Source organism: Capsicum annuum, chromosome 1 (genome assembly GCF_002878395.1).
Source record: "Capsicum annuum cultivar UCD-10X-F1 chromosome 1, UCD10Xv1.1, whole genome shotgun sequence".
NCBI classification, from domain to species: domain Eukaryota; kingdom Viridiplantae; phylum Streptophyta; class Magnoliopsida; order Solanales; family Solanaceae; genus Capsicum; species Capsicum annuum.
Window position 1 is genome coordinate 157,777,639 of NC_061111.1, and position 21,850 is coordinate 157,799,488.

The following is a 21,850-nucleotide window of genomic DNA, read 5'->3' on the forward strand; positions in this document are numbered from 1 at the left end:
AAAAAAGAAAATTCAATAAAGAAAAAAAAAATTAATTGTGTTACTATTTTAACTAATATTTACTTTACTATTTCTAGATACATATTTTGAAACGTGAAATTAGGAAGAAAATCTTGCCTCTCATTTATTTTGTTAGTTATAAGTAAATATAATTATTATACAATACCATTTATTTTTGTTTCAATTACTAAATTTATATTTTGGTAAAAGCAAAAAAACGAAAAAACTCTAGACAGATTGGGGATAAATATCCCAAAAAAGATCAAACCTACCCCTTAACACTCATCGAAGTTCCATTAGGGATTTCAAGAAAACAATTTGTGCCTACACAGTACACGCGTCTACCGTCCCCACGACTTTTTTAGTTTTTTTTTTTCTTTTATTCTCACACGCAGAATTTCATTTCTATATACAGTAGTTGAATTCCAGCTTATCAAGATTTTTGTTTTGCTTTTTTTCTCTATTGGGTTTTCAAGAAAGTCCTAGAATCTTGATTGTATTGACTAAAAAATCGAACCTTTAGCAACACACCATCATAGAATTAACAAAGTAGTTTTAGTTTTTTGGGGTTTTGTTGTAATCTGATAAAGATGGGAGCTGAAGCTGAGGTTATGGTTCAACTTCAACATACTATCCCTGTGTTGGATGTCTCATGTTGTTCTGATTTGGTATGTGTTTTTGTCCTGTTGTTTGTTCTATGCTAGTTGCCTTTCTTGAAAGAAAAAGTTGGGATTGAGATTTTGCTGATTGAGTTGGATTGAATTGTTTTGTGGGGTTGTGTTTGTTTTATGGATCTTCATATTATGTTTAATAGTATATTTAGGTTCCTTATAATCTTTGTCCAGTTGGGTGTGTTAGATCTTGATTTCATTTCTGAGCTTAAAAGGAGAAAAAGATGACACCTTTAAAATTTTAGTATATTAGCTCATGTTGTATGTTATATGGTTTTGCCAGAGTTAGCAGAATCCCTTGTGGTACCACTGTGCTGCCCCTTTTTTACCAGAATCTGAACAATCAAACATATGTTTTTAGGATTTCAACCACTTATATAAGCTTATTTGCTGTATTACAATGGATATTATAGTGGATGCGTGAAGCTACTCCCTCGGTTCATATTTTTGCGGCTATGTGGCAACATTTGACTAGGCACAAAGTTTAAGAAAGAAATGAAGACTTTTGAAATTTGTTGTATATGACTATAAATCATTTTGGTATGGGTAAAAGAAGAATTTTAAAGTTAAATTGTTTCTAATTATAGACAGGTGACATTCTTTTGGGACGGACTAAAAAGGAAAGTGTGCTATAGAAATTGGGACAGAGGGAATATTTACTTATGACGTGTGCTTGTATGAAGCTATTGGTGGTATCTAATTTTGAGTCTCATTGACTGTGATAAACCATAGGAGTTCATAAGTTTTAGACAAGTATTATTACATGAGCAGAAGAGGTAAGGTAAGTCTGAAGAGAGAACTAATGTAGTCAGAAAAAGGAAATTTTTTGCGAGTGGTTATTGTTAAGCTTGAGAGTTTTATGGTTGCCAGGTGTAGGTGACATGATGGGATGGGAAATGGTTTAAGGTCCCTTATTTACCTCGTCTTTTCTTTCCATAAAAGGGTTCAAAAAAATGAGATAAGCTTGAGGGTTTTATAGTTAACAACTATTGCTAAGAATAATTAATAATGTAAGTGTGATGCTCAGGAAAAAATATTCCCTACGAAACTCTGGAGGATCCCATTTACACACAGAGTGTAATACTTCTGTTGGTGGACAGAGAAGATGCATCCACTTTCACATTTACGATGTATATCTATGTGCATCTGTTTAGCCAGCCACATTGGAACCGTTTACTGTATTTTGGAAAAAGTCACCGACCAATGTAAAGTGGAAATACCGAGCTTAATTGGCTTTTGCAAAGTACTGATTATATACTTTAGTTGCTAAGGTGGGACTGAATAATTGAGAACTAGTTGAATCCTCCCAACCAAATGAACTAACATGTGTTTCTTGTCTGTTGCTAATTGTGCTCAAATGTTAGCTTGATTTGGCTGCATGTGTCTTATCTCCTTCAAACACAAATTGCTTTAAGCTGTTAAGTTGCTTATTGTTAAGGTTGAGGGTTTTATAGTTGATGGCTATTGATAAGTATAGACAATTACGTAAGTCAACGATGGGATTAAAAGGCGGAACAATGAGGTGGACAGATTCACTTTCTTTATTTTTTTTTTGGACGGGGTGAGGTGTTGGGGAGATGATGAGTTACATTACTTCACTGTTCTCCTTCAAAGAACAAATTCTAGTAAGCTTTATATAGTAAGTCATTAACCAACTTAATTTAATCAAAGGTGCTTTAAGTATATAGATGGATGATCTTAACTAGCCTACCTTAGCAAATGAGTAGCCTATCAAGCTAAGTAGTGAAATCAAAATTTGCTCCGTTTCCATGAACCAAAAAATTATCCATGATTAAGTAACACCACCCAGATAGTGGCAATTAGAGCTGGTGGTTTGGAACAAATTAGAAAACTTAATGAAAAATGAGGTGTGTTCTTAAATTTGTATTCGTTTCAGTTCCTATTTCATGTTTGGTTAATGTTCATGCCAAGACATTTTAAGCTTCTGTCTACCTTGACATACTGACGAACACGCCAAAGAGTGTGAGAATTCAAATGTTTGGGATGAAGTTGTTTGATTTTCAAAAGTAAACATACCATTGAAGTGTTATCATTCGCAGTAGTTAACCTGATAAATCATGCTAGATAACTGCTCAGTCACCTCTCACTTGTGAAAAAGGACCGGTTGAACGTCTTTTATCTAATTCCCTAACTTGAAGACGCAAGAAGAATTCATGTGCAAACTCCCTCCTTTATTTGGGGCTTTTGTTTTTCAAAATTGAGCGTATTCAGCTGATGTTCCTTTTGCTCAATGTTAGCTCTCCCCTGCCAAAATTGTTGATTCTAATTGGTATCAGTTTTTCCTTTCTCTTGGTGGTGTCTATGATTAGTCTGACAGAGCTGTCTTTCAGGATGTCAAATCCCCCGAGACAACCATATTGCAATTCATTCCGAGCATTCGCTCAGGTAGCTTTGCAGATACTGGCCCACGTAGGTTCATGGAAGACGAGCATATAAGGATAGACGATCTATCTGCACACCTTGGCTCACTCATGAGGTTTCCGAAGCCCAGTGCTTTCTATGGGGTAAGTGTTAGTTGTTTGCATATGAAATGTTTGACCCTGTGCATTTTCAAGGCAAAGCTTGTCTAACATTTAGTTTAATAGGTGTTTGATGGTCATGGAGGATCGGAAGCTGCAGCTTATGTGAGAAAAAATGTACTTAACTTATTCTTCAGAGACACTAATTTCCCAGAGACTTCAGAAGTTGATGAGGTATTTCTAGAAGGGGTGGAGAGCTCTCTTCGGAAAGGGTTTCTTCTGGCTGACCTTGCTTTAGCTGATGACTGCAATATCAGCAGTTCTTCTGGAACCACTGCGCTGACAGCTCTTGTGTTGGGAAGGTAAGGTCGTGATTCATTGTGATGCACCTATTAACGAATTCTCTGCCCTGTAGAAAAATGGTCATTGTGTACCGTACGGATAGTTATGTTGCTTTTTGTCTCTCGTTCTGAGCCTTTTATGTCCTTGACTTTTATCTTTCGACACTCCTTTCACAGCTAATGGTATTGAATTGTCCAACTACCCAAGTACATGTCATGAGTTACTTATGCGTTACCTAAGAATGTTGCTTGATATATGAGACAAAAAATGGCCTGTGGGTATGAATTTACTGAACTTCTCTTCACCGACCTTTGTACCGTAAATGTTGAATTTAGAACGAAGTTGTTGGGGGAGTGAAAGGGAGTGGGCATTAAAGTTGACTTGATCATTCAGTGAAACAATTGAATAGTTTTGTGCATATATTTGTATTCTTGTTATCTAAATGACGCTCTCTTGTTTTAGGCTATTAATGGTGGCAAATGCCGGAGACTGCCGAGCAGTCCTTTGCCGTAACGGAGAGGCAATTGACATGTCCCAAGACCATAGACCAAATTATCCATCAGAGAGGAGGCGTGTTGAAGAGTTAGGTGGATTTATTGATGATGGCTATCTGAATGGTACACTATCAGTGACGAGAGCCTTGGGGGACTGGGACATGAAGCTGCCTCGTGGCTCTGCCTCTCCTCTGATTGCAGAGCCAGAATTTCGACAGATAGTTCTGACAGATGATGATGAATTCCTCATTATTGCTTGTGATGGAATCTGGGATGTCATGTCTAGCCAACAAACAGTTAGTCTAGTGCGTCGAGGGCTAAGACGGCATGATGATCCTGAACAGTGTGCGAAGGACCTTGTCATGGAGGCCTTGCGGCGCAATACATTTGACAATCTTACAGTAATTATTGTATGCTTTACTTCCCCTGATCATCAAGAGCTATCACCAATTCGTCCAAGGAGATTAAGGAGCTGCAGCTTCTCTGCAGAAGCCTTGTGTAGCTTGCAGAGCTGGTTAGACAACAACGGGAGCCATTGATGGTGGTGCAAGCTGTTTGCGGCTGCCTCATTTGGGCAGAATAAAGAGCAGCTATAGTTTTGGTAGTTATATCTTATTTTGCTGTTGTATTTGGGTGGCTGTATGCACATACAATTGGTTGGTGAGTGGGGGGAGCTACACTGACTTTTAGTTTATTATGTCTGTTGTTAGTGTATGGCCGTGTTTATGTAACTCATTCTATTAGTTGTACATAATGAACCCTTGTTACTTTTTGCTCATTATAGTAACTAGATTGCTATTCCTTATTGGTGGCACTAAGAAAATTGGATTTTAACTAGGACGCAGTGCAGAAATTGGTCCTTTAATTTGTCATTCTCCTTAAACAACAAACTGGTATTCCTTGTGCTTTCCCTTTTCAGTTGTTGAAGAGCTTAGTCGGTTCTTTATTCTAATGTGTAATAAAAATTCACACGGGCAATGCAACCCACGTCTTTGAGCTCATGAGCCATCAAGCCCCACATCTTGGCACATCTAAAGGCTCTGGACTGCATGTTAGTACTTGAACCAGTTGGTTTTTGGCCCACCTAATGGGTTCAGTCTGGTGCAATATGATCTGTATGGGGAGTAATAAAGGCTGGAACTCTGCAATTTTACTTGAACAATAAACAGTGAATGACCCTGCGAATGATCTTTAAGACCATTGCTCCTAACTGACTAGCCATATATTGGAGCAGCACCATATGACCAATGGATGTTGTAGCACTTTTGCCCTGGCTCTTGGAATTCTCTGTCAGCGTATGACTCTGCATGTTCTGGGCATATTTCCCGGCTTCAAATAGCTTAACTACTGCTTTTGATTCCTCTAATACAGTTAATTTCTTAATGGTTTTATATCTGTTACAATATCTACGGATTAAGAATTCATCTTTTGCACCTTTAAAAGTCCATCCCCCATAATCGTACAATCCTTTCGCATCTTCCTCCCAACATAAAAAGTGAGGGACAGAATGTCATTACTGTCATGAATTTAGTTTATACATCATTTAGGTGTGTCAGCTGAGTAGCTCTTAGCAAATGTTGCAAAACGTTCCAACCCTTGTCTAAGCAGGTTTTCAAGAAATGGTTTCAATGCCTGAGAAAAAAATGAAAAAGTGAGTATTATAAAGTGAAACTTGAAAATCATACTCTCTGCTATCATAATAAATCTGCAATCTCATTAATCGAGAAGATTTTATACCCAAGCAAGGTTGAGATGATTGCATACTTTTAAAACCCAATGTGAAATACGTCTTCTAATATATGAGTTAAGAGTACTTACCGATGCCACTGGAACCAACAGTTGAGGCACTTCATATGAAACTGTTAGCTGAAAAAAAGAGAAGCACTAGTCAATTTTGAGCGGCCGAGGACCAAAAAATAGCTATTTCTGTCAAAACATATACTCAATTTTGTGCGGTTGCTTGCCTATAAGAAACTAGGAGAAGAAAAAGTGCAAAACATTTTCTGCCCCTTCCTGCATATGGATCTTCCAAGATTATCCCATAAGTATTTATTGTAGAAATTAATGTTTAATAAAGATAAGTTGAAGTCTAAAGGAAAAGGACAAAGTTGTTATGTTTAAGTAAAATTCTCACTTCAATGATGCAGGATGATGGGCCTTTGGGAAAAAATCGCACAGCTCCCCTGCAATTTGAATAAGGAATTCATCATAAAACTGATGACTAGTTTCAATATACTGAGAATAAATGATCTTTTGTTCTTATAATTGATCAGAAAACACTATATTTCTAGCTATTTTGTTGTTGCCAACTGCCTCACTGCGTTATGCCACCAGTACCAAAGCAACCTTTCATGGTTTTATCCATGGCCTATTGGTCTGACTGAAGAAAATTAATCTTTGATCTACTAACGTTGTTGAATAGGTAGCAATCTTGCGTTGCATGAGCATGTACATTCGGGAACATTAGAGATCCTTTTATCTGTCTTTTTTTTAACTCTGGAATTGACAGTGGCGTCTTAGCTGTCGGCTGACATTAATGGAATCCACTAGAAAACATACCAAATATGGATCTACATTTTATATTTCGAGCTATTGTCTTGTTGCTAACTGCCTCACTGAGATTGCAGACCAGTAAATTCTGCCACCACTGCCAAAGCAACCTTTCATGGCTTTAATATCTATGGCCTATTGGTCTGATGGAAGAGAAAAAATCTTTATGACTTTCAGTATAATGAAACATTACACAGTTATATGTGCTGTTTGGATATCAACCAAAAAGAAACTACGATGCATAATACCGGTTAGGAAGTCCCTCCATAGATCTCCAATGGATCTTCTGGTTTGGAGTAGGCTGTAAAACAGAATAAAAAACTGAGTAGCAATACCACATTCTGCAGGCAAGCAGAGATTTAGAATCAAAGAAACAGAATAAGGGAAGTGCTTCCTGAAGGGGCATTTTACCTGCATATTTCGAGCAAGCCACGAATACTCAAGATCCTGCCCGAAAGCTTTATACTTTAGCGACCATCTAGATAAGTCAGGCTTATCCTCCAAAATCTGGCAAGAGAGTCTAACATCAAGTTCCCTTAGAATGAGAGGGTGAGAGGCTTTGTAATGTATGTCTGAAATAACCAAAGAACTAAAATGCAGTCGCTGTAAATTATTACATCTGCATTCGGCTTCAATTTTTTTTTTGTCGGTGAATGGTTTTTCATATCCAAAGTGCAAACAAATAATCCACCCATGATACTTATTAAGTGAAGCAGGCAATGAGACGGATTAGAGATAGTCGAGATGACAAAGAGAAGTAATTCAGGATGCAGGTCACCAGCACACTACCCAGTAATATCGCAAAAATACTTAACAACATCCTGGGAAGATATTGTAAAAGAGAAGGTAATATTTCCTCCATTCAATTTATACGACACTTTCCATTTTAGAAGTCCCCAAAATGAGTAACATCATTCCCCTAATAATATTCAAGAATGTTAATTCATTTGATGGTTTATCCTTCAGAGCTTTCTCTAGCAGACTAATTTCTAAAAGCGTCGTTTGTCGTACATGGGATAAGGATAAGGATCCCGGGATAAAATTTGATACTAACTTTATCCCATATTTTATTTGAGATACTATTAGTTAGTCCCAGGATTATTTTATCCTACAATATGTACTAAAATGGTGGGAATACCCAACCCATGAGATACCCTTACTGATCCCATCCTGCATTACAAATGATCCTAACTGTATTACTTAACACTACCAATCATCACGTTAACATTTTCTTCCACGACTAACCAGTCTACTAATTGCTCTTAAATTCCACATCTAGTCAAACACAGTCATATAAAATGAGCAATGGAGTAGTACTGAAATGCATCATTCCGAAGAAACAGCCAAGAAGACCATTCAACGGTCGAGCAATCTTAACAGTTTAATTAAGAACACTTGAATGAGTAGCAGCTAGCTCAAATGAACGGAAGATAACATGGCATTGCGTACCTTTACAGATGAAATAAAAGGCATCCATTCAGAAATAGCCTCACGATCAGAATAGCACTTATAAGCAACTGACGTCGGTACATCTACTTCCATTTTGACCCTGAATTTATCAGAAAACGCAAATGCTCACAATTAGATTGAAAATAGACCAAAATAGCAATCCACAACCACATATTTGGCAAGTAAATCACAGAACCAAACAAAAATCTCAGCTCTAAAGTACTCCCTCCATATGTGTCACCATTCGTATTTCGAAATTTAAACAAGTCTATAAATTGTATTACAAAAAACTTGAAGATTCCATATCAAATTCACGGTCAAACTGTACTCTCGAAATTCAAACTGTGCCATTGATATAATAGAAAAAGTCAACGTACGTGCAATCTTGCCATTCCATGACAGGAGATATAGGTCTAATTCTAATGGGAGAAGGATAAGAGATGTTCCGGAAGGATCTAGAAATGCTGAAGTTAAATCTGTGTGTGCTGATGAAGGAGGAGGAGGATGCACTGATTGACTTTCGTTTGGCAATAAGAGGAACAATGAGCTGATTGTGATTGAGATTGAGTATGGAGGCGGAGGAGGAGGAAGTTGCAGGGGAGGACATGGTGGTAGTTGCAGAAATTTGGCGGAGAGTGGAGGAAGAAGAGATAGGCATTGCCATATGGCAACCACGACACTTGATTTGTGAACTTGGACCACCAACGATGACCTCATGGAACTTGTGATTAATCCTTTTTCAATATTTGAATATTGAAAATAACAAAAATGCAGATTCTTGTAAAATTAGAAATGTTGTAAATATTTAATATACAATTAATATTTTTAAAAAAAAATAACAACAACAACAACGCCAATGCTTTTCCACATACGATCTTGGGAGGGTAAAGTGTACGCAGATCATACTACTACCTCAGGTGAATAAGTGGAGAGGTTGTTTCTGATAGAACCCCGGCTCAGGACAGGTAACATTATAACAAACACAAAGACATAAAATCATATAAGCTAATACAGTACGTAAAATAAACTAACACTGCTAGCTACTGCGGGAAATAATTCAACCATAAGAAAATACTATACACTATCTCTCCGAAATCATAAACATCAGTCAAACCCCCGAATAGGGAACTGCAGATGCAAACAAATTACTCTTCCCTACTGGTATAGATGCACTTTTACCCCCTAACTCTCTGCTCTAATCTGTGTCCTCCATACTTTCCTATCAAGTAAGGGCGTGCAACCGATTTTTTAATGGTTTTATAATATTTTTTTATTGGCTTATTAGGTCAGTTCGATTTTTTTATTGGGTTATTGAGTAAAACGACAATCCAATAAGAATATTCCAAATTACACTTTACCCCTTATATATATATATATATATATTCAAACTTGAAGATTCTTGTAAAATAAAGTACATCATGTAGGATTTTTGTTGCAACTAAGATTTCGTTTCTTTTCTTGTTAGTTGCTACTATTTTTATTTTATGCATATTCTCTTATCGGTTAAACCAAAAATCGAACCGTTAAGGACTAAAAATTGATAAAAAAATATCTTATTGGTTTAACATATTTAAAAATATATAGCCGATAAACCAAACCGATCGAACCGAACCGACCAATGCACTCCCCTACTATCAAAGGTCATGTCCTCCGTAAGCTGTAACTACTCCATATCATGCCTAATCACCTCCCTCCAATATTTTTGCAGCCTACCTTTACCCCGCCTAAAATCATCCATAGCCAGCCTCTCACACCTCCGTACTGAAGCATCCGAGCCTCTCCTCGTCACGTGTCCAAACTAGTATAACCTCACTTCTCGCAACTTATCTTCCACAGAAGTCACTCACACCTTCTCCCGAATCATCTCATTCCTAACCCTATCTCTCTTGGTAAGGCCACACATCTATCACAACATCCTCATCTCCGCCACCTTCAACTTTTAGATGTGGAAGTTGTTAACTGGCCAACATTCAGCTCCATACAATATAGCCATTCTGACAGTCTGTAGAATTTACCTTTAAGCTTCGAAGGCACCTTCTTATCACACAATACTCCCGAAATGAGCCTCCATTTCAACCACCCAACACCAATACGGTGCGTGACATGTTCGTCAATCTCACTGTTTTCCTGAATCATAGACCCCATATACTTGAAACTCTTTCTTCTAAATGACCTGAGAATCCAACTCCACTATCACATCAGCCTCCGGAGACAAATAACTAAACTTACATTTCAAGTACTCTGTCTTGCTCCTGCTCAACCGAAATCCCTTAGACTCAAGGGTCTGTCTCCAAATCTTCAACTTATCATTAACTCCTCTTCCGGTCTCATCAATCAGCACTATATCATCACCAAATAACATACATCAAGACATCCCCTTGTCTCCAAATCTCCAACTTATCATTAACTCCTCTTTGGGTCTCATCAATCAGCACCACATCATCAGCAAATAACATACACCAAGACATCCCCTTGAATATATTGCGCCAAAACATCCATAACCAAGGCAAATAAAAAAAAAGCTAAGAATCAATCCCTGGTGCAACTCTATCAAAATAAAAAAGTGCTCTGAATCTCCACCTACTGTCCTCACTCGAGTCTTCGCGTCGTCGTACATGTCCTGAATCGGCCTTGATTTTCGTAACATTAAATCTAATGTTAAAAAAAAATAACAAAGGATAGATTTTCGTAAAATTAAAAATGTTGAGAATATTGCAACTTAAATTTGAAAGGTTTACCCTAGTCATATACTCACGTACCTCTAATGAATGATATAAAAGTACTATTTTGATCAACTTTTTCCTTTTTTTATACATTCTTTGATTGTAAAATTATCGTTGTTTTCCATGAAAAGCCTGATTTACACTGCGATACAACTCATAATTCTTGTTTAATTATCTTGGAGTTTGATCTTCAACTTTCTCAATCAAACCACCTCCATAATAAATGAAAAATTGTTGTGCCTCTGTCATGATTTTCCTAAAATAATAAAAACACTAGTAAAACAATTGACTGAATACAATATATAATTTATTCGTTTCTACTCATTTTATTCTTGTAATGATTATTTAACATTTAATGTATTTTTCAAGATATTAAATTTATTATACTTAAAGGGTGATATAGTGAAATTACTCTTTATTATTTATTACTTCTTAACATGTATGTCAAATTAATATTGAACAAGTATTGTTGGACAAAGAAAGTAGCTATTTATTTTTAATTAATGAAAATTGCTAACTGCTTATTTATTTAATTAAATAAAAGTTAAACCTACAAAATCAAAATCATTAAAATTGTTAGCCAAAGAAATCACATTTCAATGCAAACAATAGTATCAAATTGAAGTTCTTGTGATATTGTATTAGATACAAAATTTGTATATGTGTATACTTGATCATGAACACAAGAGGTAGGTAAATTTCCATGTTAAGATATTTTTTTGTTGAGGAACCATCTCTGAATTGTTTTGAACTTTGACATCAAACTGTTGAGTAAAGGAAAAGGATACACTTTCTCCAATTAAATATTACAAGAATATAGATTGAATTACAAATTAACTACTGCTTTGACTCCTCCAATACAGGTAGGACCCGTTTGGTAGGTTCACAATCCATTAATTAAATAGTGAGATTACTTAATACATTATTTGATCGCAACTTTGTAGCAATGTATAACTAATATATGGATTAGTTATACACCCTACATGATATTATAGTTATACACCCAATTTGGTGGAATTAGTAATTCATAGATAAATATGTGTAAAGACAAAAATGCCCTAAAATTTCTTTAATTTTTTTCTAAATCTTTTTCAGCTTATTCAATGTGAGTTACTTCTTTCCAATTTATCAAGATAATAATATCCCTCCAAATAATTTTAGTCATAAAAAAAAATTACTGCATTAAATTTAAAAATGCTTAATACTCAAAATTCGAAAACAAATTGCATGATTGCATACAAGCTTTAATTTTGTAAATAGGATATTCATAAATAAAAATAATTTTTCTAATTAACTTTAACACTTTACGAAACACAAATTTATAGTAATAATGATTCTATTGTCTCATTCAAAAGTTACACGTATCTCCCTCCAACTTAAGAACACCACAAAGTGGGAACAAAAAAAAAATGATGAAAAAATAAAGAAAAGATAACAAAAAAAATTGCAAGTAAATGATTAAATCTTAAAACTCCAAAGTAAATAATTAGTTATATTGTTAATTTTTTTATTTTAAAAAAATAATAATAAAGTTTTTCAAAGAAAATACACAAAGTTATAATATGTCGAGGGTATTTTTGTAAAAAAATAATATTATTTTTAAAATATAACAATAAATATTGTTTTCAATACATCAAACCAAACACTGCATAAAAAATAATCTCAGTATTACTAATCTCTGCACTACTAATCCCAGCATTACTAATACAACCTATTCAATATTATCTTATACACTCTAGCAAACGACCCCTTAGAGATCGTTTGGTAGGGTGTATTAGGAGAAATAGTTCATGTATTATATATTGCACTACTTAGTACTATTTTTGATAGAATTCTGAACTTATGTACAACTAATACGTACTAGTAATACATAGCATTTAATACAATAGAACTAATATATGTAAAGACAAAAATACCTTAAATTCTTTTAAGCATTTTCTTTATTTTCTTGATTTTATTTTTTATGTTTGTACTAATAAATTTATTTAAATAAATTAGCTTACAAATTATCTGTTGCTAAATATAATTCAATATCAATCGATATAATATTTGAAATATGAATTGTTTAGCTTTCTTTTTTTGTGGTGGTGGTGGGGAGGATACTATCGACTTTTATTTCATCGCCAAAAGTAAATATTACAAAGCAGTAAGGTTAACAGAACCTGCTTAAGTTAGGAGAATCACCTCATGAAACTCCATCGACTCTTTATTTTAATTGAAATTTGACGTTTTGTGAGTGAATCAATTTATTAAGATGACAATTATTTACCTTCAAATAATTTAAGTAGGGATATAAAAAAAATTATTTTTAAGAATAAACAATAGAGTTTTGAAAGAAAATATACAAAGGTATAAAATACACAATTATTTACACCGTGCTAGCAAAGATTTTCATAGTGGCACATCACCCCTTAGTAACAAATTTTTATTTATATTTTAGTTCTTAACTTGACTAATTTAATGAAACAGAAAATCCCACAAAAAATCAAGGGTATAATTGTAAAGGAGATTTTTGTAGCATTTTAAATCAAACACAATACATGATATATATAGTTTTTAATACTGTAGACATAGCAATTTTGTGGACTCTACAAGAAGAATCCAATTTCTGTTAGAGTTCTTGAAGGCTACTTTATTCTAAACCTAGCTTGGTGACTACTCTATTCTAAACCCTAAATTACGCCTTTATAAAAGAGAAAACATTCCCTTAAAGAGGCATCTCCAATATCCCACAAATTCATGGGATATTCATAAAGAGATCAAACATCTTCAAATTTTTATAAACTCATGAATTATTCACAAAAAGAGATCAAAACTCTCTTTTATTGATAATCAAATACGAGATCTACAAAATTCAAATACTTCTTTCATGGAGATCAAATTCTATTCTTCCTATAATCGAGAAATGGGCTACTAACGGCCCTCGTTACGGAGAAAATCAAGAGAGAAGAATCAAGGAAGGAACAGAATTGTACCCTTATCGTTTAGCAATAAAAAATCTCATTTTTTTATATTTTATTTGTGATTGCAATTTATTTCTATCACTGTAAAATTATGTTGGAATCAAATTGACACGCTCAGTGGGACCAAATCTACCCTTCATCTCTTTTCTCAAAAATCAGATTTGCAAATTTATAGCCGCAAGACCATAAAGATGGAAGTTCTATGGATACTTCAAGACTTGTCTTTGAGTTTCATCAATTCTATACTCCGACAAGCCTTGAAGTAGGGGCATTTGTAGACATCAAAATTTTATAGACTCTATAAAAAAATTTAATTTCTGTTAGAGTTCTTGGAGGCTACTTTACCCTAAACCTAACTTGGTGGCTACTGTATGCTGATTTGAGGATAACACCTGAAAAGATATCAAAGGGATTAAATTATGAATTTTGGATATGTTATAGATCTTTGTGACTAGATTCACAAGAATCAAACGGCTTATGAGTTCGTCCTTCCTACTTCAAGATATGAAATTTTTGGCAAAGACGCACAGATCTGAAATTCTCAACATGATAAATTTAGGGCTCACTTCAAAAATTGTCGAGAATTATATTGAAGGATTTTAAATATGAATTTTGGATATGTTATGGATATCGAAGTCTAGTTTCTGAAGTATCAAATGATTCATGATTTCGATATTTTTACAATGAGATATGAATTTTCTACCACTAACATGTTGGGGTAAAAAAAGATGACGAAAATTAAAAGAAAAGTAGAAGGGAAAGAACTTAACTCAATATTATCCATTGTTTGAAAACCTCAAAATTGATATTGATAAAGTGGAAAGTCTACATCCTTTTATAGAGTTGTAGGATGGTTGTTTCCTTCTCCAATATAAATTCAAATTGAAAGAGTTTTATTCCTGATTAAGTAAGGTGATGAAAAGTTTTTCAAAATCTATTTAAAATTGGACAAAGTCAAGATATCCCAGTAGAAGTGGACATCATTAAAAAAATTATTATTGGAGTTGGATATCATGTCTCACCAATGAATCTTACGTGTAAAAATTCATTAAATAAATCGGGACTAAAAAAAGAGAATTTTTGAGAGGCAATATCAATATGCAAATTGCATGATTCACTTTAAATTTTCTCAACTAATGAAATAAGGTTTCATAAGTATGAAAGTCTTTGAAGCATGAAGGAATCATGTTTAAATAATCATACTTCGAGAGTAGTCTCTAAAGTATACTCTCAACCAACCTTGAAATAGGGGGCATTTTATAGGGCAACAAAATTTTATTAAATTAAAATCCGTGCAAAATTCATATTATTGTTATAAATGTATTTAAATTATAGTGAATGTCTATCAAGAATATAGATAAGAGCTATTAAGATTTAGTTGATATCTATCAGGATTTGAAGTATCTGTCTTTTAGTCAAAAATTAGGAGTATTTTCCCCTATAAATAGAGGGGTTTTGTTCATTGTATTCTCAAGAATCTTATAATCTCTCATCCCTCTATAAAGAAGTCTCCTCTCTTCCCTCTCTATTTATTCTTGTTGTTCTTATTTTATATTTTATAACACGTTATCAACACGAGACTCTGCCAAACAAGTTTAATTAAAATTTGAAAGATTCAATGATATGGTTGTGCAAAGGTAGGTTTTGCAAAGGTATATTTTATTTTTCCGCTTTCAAATTTGATACAAAAATAAGGTTTTCTTTGCCTAATCTTGAAGTTCAGATTTGATCAAGGATACAGGTAAAGTATATTATATTTTATGCTTTTCTTATATTCCAAATATACAAAGTTCCTTAAGGTACTAAGTTAATTGAAGTTGTCCTTAGTATATCATACACGTAGTGGCGGTGGAGAAGGTTGAGAAGTTAATATACAAAGTGGTTCAATATTTACTATATATTCATAAAAATTAATGTTTCTTTTATGAAAAGTTGTTAAACTTGTCCCATTAAATATGCTCCATTCTTGAAGTGAATCTGGTAGCAATATATGATATACTTTGAAAGATATGTATGCCTCGATGTGCTCCTGAAGTAGCAATATCATGAAAGAGGTTATAAGCTATTAGAATTTGATAGGCTTAAGACACGATTATATTTCATTACTGGGGAATGCGAAGTTTATTAATGCAAACGTGCACTTGATTGTGATAGTATCACAACTCACCTCCGAAAGAGGCAGAATAACTGAAAAGAGTTATTTTGAAATATACTTCTTAAGTAGTAAATCTAAAAATTTATTCATGTAATAGTAAATCTGAAATTTACTAAAGTGAAAGGTACATATCATGGTAAACTTGGAGTTTTCTAGAATAAAAGTTCATAAGTTGACATGAACGATTATGACATCCCGAAGATGTGTATATTGAGTATTGGACATGTAATGAAGAATTAGAAAATTCTTCAAGAATTATTTTAATGTTGTTTGTTCTCATGATAAGTTGGTTGGACCAACTAATTATTGGATTGGATCCCTTAAAATCTGAAAAATATAAAAGGTGAATAAGGACCCATTCACCTTTCATGTGATATGTTGAAAAGATGTATCAATAAGATGATCACATGTACATTCATTTTCAACCTGTGTTTGACATTCATAAAGTTGCTTGCTCAATAAAATTGAGTGAAGAGCATAACTTCCAGATTGTGTAATCAAGACAATTTTGATGATGATGGTTTGACATTGAATGCCTTCGATAAATAGCTAAACCATTAGTAATGAGAACAAAGCTTCATGTGTTGGTCTGAAATTTTATATATTGCATACAATAGCACTTGAATGTATTAGACCAATAAATTATGATTATTTCTTCCCTCTCAATTGGTATAAGGTTAGGAACTAACTATTTCATCTAATAGTTTTGATGTGTGGTATATGATTAATGAATATATCATAATGCACAAAGATGGTGGATGTATGTTAGTTTTCCTAACATAAGGGGGAGATCATAAGCAACTATAAAATATATTAGAAATAATCATCAGATCCTCATTCAAAAGATAATTCTAGTCAAATGCCGAACGCATCTCATATTTAAGTTGCAAGTGTTCCTATTTTGTGTCCCTAAAGGACAAAGTCTACGCATGCTTGAAGCATGGTAGACTAATCAGTTCCAAATAAAATATTTCTTGAAAAGAATAAGGAGCAAATATCATAATAAGAAGGCAATGTGCTCTCGAAGAGCCTACGACATAACACTTCATAAAACCTTATGAGAGATTTAGGACCTGAAATAATAAAGTGATGAGATCTCAAAATGTTATGTCATATTGTGAACCAATACGAAATGATATATCATCAATGATATCTTTGATACAATATTGGCGCAATATTGTAAAAGATTACAAGGATCTGAATTTTACGTTTATTTAATCATGCTACATAGAAAAATTTATCACGTAACATGAAAGGATGCATTATGGTAAGCATAAAACTTATTTGATTTGCAATCCAGATACTTGAAGATGTCACTTATGAAATGTTGAATATTGTCACTTGACAAAATTTATATGAAAACCTTTTAAGGATTCAAAATATTTGAAGCATATAAAAGTTTCTGGGAAGCTTATTTATAATTCTTATATTGAATAAGCTTATAGTTTGAGAATTATTGAAACTCTTGGAGAGTTTTCAAAAGCAATAGATTATTTACTGAAATGAGAAACATACCAAATTGGATTGATCCTAAAGTACCATATCTTAGTCCAATTGGTGCACTAATGTATCTTTCAAATACTACAAGGCCCGATATAGCCTTTTCAGTCAATTTGTTAGCAAGGTATAGTTTTGATCCTATTAGGAGACATCGGAATAAGATCAAACACATATTACGGTATCTAAAAGTGATTACGGATATGGTCTCATTTTTGCAGTCTTGATCTTATTGATTATGTTGATGCTGGGGATTTATTTAATCCACATAAATCTCAGTCTTAAACATGGAATGTGTTTACATGTGGAGATACTGTCATATCTTGGAGATATACAAAGCAGCCTATCGTAGCCACCTCATCGAATCATGCTGAGATTATAGTTATTCATGAAGCAAGCCGAGAATGTGTGTGGTTGAGGTCCACAATACATTTCATTCGAGAAAAATATGGTTTGAAATGTGACAAAATACCTATAATTTTATATAAAGATAATGCAGCATGCATAGCACAACTTAAGGGAAGATTCATAAAAGGAGATAGAACGAAGCACATTTTGCCAAAGCTCTTCTATATACATGAGCTCCAAAAGAATGGTGATATTGACGTACAACAGATTCGTTCAAGTGACAATGTGATTGATTTATTCACCAAGTCTCCTCCAACTGCAACTTTCAAGACGATGGTGCACAAGATCGGGATGCAAGGCTCAAGGATGTTCTCATTAGGGGAAGTTAATACGCGTTGTACTCTTTTTCCCTTTCAAGGTTTTGTTCCATTGGGTTTTCCATGTAAGGTTTTTAATGAGGCAGCCTATATGTGTATTGTTAGAAATTTGTACTCTTTTTCCTTCACTAGATTTTTTTCCCACTGGAGTTTTTCTAGTAAGGTTTTAACGAGGCACATTATCTATCAATTAGATATTCAAGGGGGAGTGTTATAAATGTATTACATTATAGTGAATGTCAATCAAGAATATAGATAAGAGCTATCAAGATCTAATTGATATCTATCAGGATATGAAGTATCTGTCTTTTAGTCAGAAACTAGGAGTATTTTTCCTATAAATAGAGGGGGTTTATTCATTGTATTCTCAAGAATCTTATAATCTCTCATCCCTCAATAAAGAAGTCTCCTCTCTTCTCTCTCTATTTATTCTTGTTATTCTTACTTTATATTCCATAACAATTATATTAAATTCAAAATATATTAGTCTTAAATAAATATTATGGATTAGTATAATTGAATTAATTATTTAAGTTTAAACATGTATGAATTTAATTAAAGTTCAATTTTCATTGCGCTAGCCCATTGATTTAGGTTATAAATGATGAACTCATTTTTCTAAATCCAAGATGTCGTCATATTCTAGAGGCTCAAATGAACGCAACATGTCGAATGATGTGACATGCCAAGTCAAGTGAAAGAGTCAATAGGACCATGCCACATGTCACAATAATGCAGCAGGCTCAAGTAAATCAAAATCCCATAAAATGAGTCATGTCACTTCTGATTGGTCAAAAGAAATTATCTTCACCATGACTCTTTTCTCCCTACAACTATAAATAGGTGTCTCATAAGACAGAAAATTCTAACAAGAAGTAAGAGAAAGCTCGTGGATCAAACGTTCAAATTTCTCTACAAATTCAAGCATTTAAGATCAGTTCATTGGGATTCAAGATCAACACCATAAGATTCAAGAACAAGCTCAAAAGCCCTTGAATTCAACTACAAGTCAAGATCAAATCCATAAATCAAGTTCAAATTCAAGATTAAGCTCGAAGCCCTTGAATTTATATTTGAAAAAATGAATCAAAGGATTCATGTAATTCCCCAAATCTGTACCCCGAATGCTACATGGTGCTTACGACCCCGAAGGACCACAAGCTAACCCATGACTGATACCTGCTGTGAGCATTGAATAATAATACTGAAAATAATACAGAAAATAGGTTGAATTACCATAAGGTTCAAAATTTGATTACTAATAAAGATATCAACTGTAATAATAATTTGCAAAACTGAATACTGTCTGATAGTCTAGTCTGAAAATCCTCTAATGAAACTGTCTAAAAGCAGAGTTGATGGGACAAGCCCCTAACTAACTCCGACTACTGAAATATGAAAATAAAATATATCCTTGATATATGAGGACTCACTACTAAATATAACATAGTTGGCTGAATCTGAATCTGTCTATGTGCAGTTAGGAACCTGAGCGTTCGAACCTATGATATGAGACATCATAGCGCAAAGAAAGAGTATGGGTCAGTACGTGAAATATACTGGTATGATAGATGAGGTAAGGCTAAATTTAAGGGTTCATGTACATAAATAGTAACTGACTAAATGATATAGAATAACTGATTATGAGAACATAGAGATCTAAAACTACTGTAAATATTGTGCATGCAATACTATGCATATGCATGTATACTGTATTTGAGCTTTTACTGAAGCTGAATACTGATTTCTAATAACTGAATAACTAATATGTGAGATTACTAATAACAGAGTTACTGATACTGATTGACTGTGTCTGACAGTCCTGATTTTATAGAACTAAACTGAGTTCTATACTGAGACTGAAACTGAAACTATGGAAAGTAATCATCTAACCGACATGCCTCTTTTTTGAATAAATTTGGGGTCCAACCTATAACCCCAGATGAAAGGGTGTCAGTACCGTGCCACGGGTAAAGATAACTGAAGAGTTACCCTCATCTGGCAGGTACTCTAATGAGAACGGTGGTACCCTTAACTAGCAGGTTAAAACACCTCATCAACCCTCAATTAGAATGTTGATGTCTCAACCTATGCTGGCTACGTAGTTCTGGAATGCAAGGACTGCTTCTAAGGATCATACCCTCTACTAGAAGGTGAATCCCCATCCTTGGGTTCACTCGGTGTTGAATCCTACTCCCAACTGAATGACACTGATTACTATACTAAGCTAATATAGACTGATACTGAGTTTCAGTTAGTTCTGTAACTACCTGAGTACTTACTATTTTGGGACATGACTGAGACTATTCTGTAACTACTATAGCTCTAGGTAAACCACTAGATTGTTAGGTATTAGATACCCCCAGGATTTAATAGTATGAAAAGTAAAGCATAGCATGATCTTAAAAAGCATAACAATGTCCACTTGATCATAATTCATTCATAGAGACATTTTATCAAACACTTGCAAGGCATAAACTTGTACATATGCTAGCATGTCATGATTTCACCATTTAATTCACATGGGGAACACAACTTAATGCATATAATCATGGACAACATATAAACATCGTAACCACAATACCCAAACTTGCTAATTCAGGGATTATAATGTGAGAATTGCATAATTCAATATACATGCTACTTCAATTTCATGGAATCCATCATTAAGCATGGATTTAATCTCACTTAATGTCATGAACATGAATATAATCCAATTTCAAGAATGTAAATCATGAATCAACAATCTTGTAGTTTTAAAAGTGAATTCTTAGACTCTATGGGTGAAAGGAACCCATAGATTAACACCTAACATACCTGGGAAGAAGAGTTCTTGAAGGTTCTTGGAGGAATTCTTGAACTTTGTTCTTGTTTTCTTGAAAACTAGGGTTTTCTAATTGAGAGAAAATGCTTTTAATCTTGAGAAAAGTGAGTAAATAATGATATAATAGGTTATTTAGGGGTTTAATTTTGTGTTAAAGGCTGATTTGGGTCATGAAAAAAATACCCAATTACCTCTGGAAAAGATTTAAAAATCGTCACTGAAAACTCCTGATTTGGGACCTTGGTACGACACGGTGCTGTCACTGAAAATTGACAATTACAAAATGGGTCATCAACATAACATGGTGGAATCACGATACCCCTTTGTATGCAAATTTCACCTTGGCGTGACGCGCTATGATTGCAAAGTCACACTGGAAAGTGACAATTGGGAAATTGGCTGGTGGCACGATGCGGTGGAATCACGATGGCTTACTGGATTTTGACATTTGCCATTTGCACCCTCTCCGCGATGCGGTGAAGTACCAGGTGGTACACTATTTTACTAAAAATGCTATAACTCTTTGCCAAGATATTGGATTTGGACACATTTTATATCGTTGAAAGCTGGCTGAATTTTCTACGCAATGTTAAGCTCTAAACTAAAAAATACTGAGTATTTCAAAAATTATTTTTGAATACTCATGTACTGAGAGTTAAATTAAGCTAGGGAAATATGGGGTATTACAATATCTCCCCCTTGGGAGCATTTATCCTCGAATGAGACTGATTAAGCTAAGAAATACTGATAGACTAAGTTTATACACTGAACATGGATATCTGATGCATGGAATACATGACTGAAACTACTGATAAGCTGAAAGTTCATACTAAACATGCATATCTAATGTATGAATACATGGCTAAACTGATTCGTGAATGCATGACTGAATATGCAATAGTAAAGAATATCAGGTTTATAACTGTAACTGAATATGGAACTGAGTAAAGCTAAGAAAGACTATTACCTTAAGCTGA

At 34.0% G+C, this 21,850-nt stretch overlaps 2 protein-coding genes across 4 annotated transcripts; one reads left to right on the top strand and one right to left on the bottom strand.

Annotated features, from left to right (window-relative positions):
• Positions 1-217: 217 nt before the first annotated feature.
• Positions 218-4,792, top strand: LOC107853432 (probable protein phosphatase 2C 47). Its single transcript, XM_016698426.2, has 4 exons — positions 218-668; positions 3,023-3,196; positions 3,278-3,513; positions 3,956-4,792. The coding sequence occupies exons 1-4, from the start codon at positions 591-593 to the stop codon at positions 4,524-4,526; spliced, it is 1,059 nt and encodes a 352-aa protein (XP_016553912.2). The 5' UTR covers positions 218-590; the 3' UTR covers positions 4,527-4,792.
• Positions 4,793-5,323: 531 nt separating this feature from the next.
• On the bottom strand, positions 5,324-8,711 carry LOC107853034. 3 transcript variants are annotated; one of them, XR_007046031.1, is made up of 8 exons: positions 8,364-8,711; positions 7,987-8,086; positions 6,949-7,044; positions 6,786-6,838; positions 6,122-6,170; positions 5,952-6,000; positions 5,806-5,853; positions 5,533-5,619 (listed from the first exon to the last, which is right to left on the bottom strand). XR_007046031.1 is itself a non-coding variant. In XM_016698054.2 (7 exons), exons 1-7 carry the CDS (start codon positions 8,648-8,650, stop codon positions 5,527-5,529), a joined length of 726 nt encoding a protein of 241 aa, XP_016553540.1. In that variant the 5' UTR covers positions 8,651-8,710; the 3' UTR covers positions 5,324-5,526. The 3 variants fall into 3 exon arrangements, 1 of the variants encoding a protein (XP_016553540.1); XR_007046030.1 differs by having other exon boundaries at positions 5,952-6,012; XM_016698054.2 differs by lacking the exon at positions 5,952-6,000 and having other exon boundaries at positions 5,324-5,619; positions 8,364-8,710.
• Between the last annotated feature and the right edge of the window lie 13,139 nt (positions 8,712-21,850).

What these genes read in the sequence shown, in the direction of transcription:
- LOC107853034 (XM_016698054.2), bottom strand. Translation starts at nt 8,650, where the DNA reads ATGGCAATGCCTATCTCTTCTTCCTCCACTCTCCGCCAAATTTCTGCA. An exon ending in GGCTTGCTCGAAATATGCAG is followed by an intron (nt 6,839 to 6,948) that starts GTAAAATGCCCC and finishes TCTGTTTTACAG; the next exon opens with CCTACTCCAAACCAGAAGAT. An exon ending in CATCATCCTGCATCATTGAA is followed by an intron (nt 5,854 to 6,121) that starts GTGAGAATTTTA and finishes TCTTTTTTTCAG; the next exon opens with CTAACAGTTTCATATGAAGT.
- LOC107853432 (XM_016698426.2), top strand. Translation starts at nt 591, where the DNA reads ATGGGAGCTGAAGCTGAGGTTATGGTTCAACTTCAACATACTATCCCT. An exon ending in AGCCCAGTGCTTTCTATGGG is followed by an intron (nt 3,197 to 3,277) that starts GTAAGTGTTAGT and finishes TTAGTTTAATAG; the next exon opens with GTGTTTGATGGTCATGGAGG. An exon ending in ACAGCTCTTGTGTTGGGAAG is followed by an intron (nt 3,514 to 3,955) that starts GTAAGGTCGTGA and finishes CTCTTGTTTTAG; the next exon opens with GCTATTAATGGTGGCAAATG.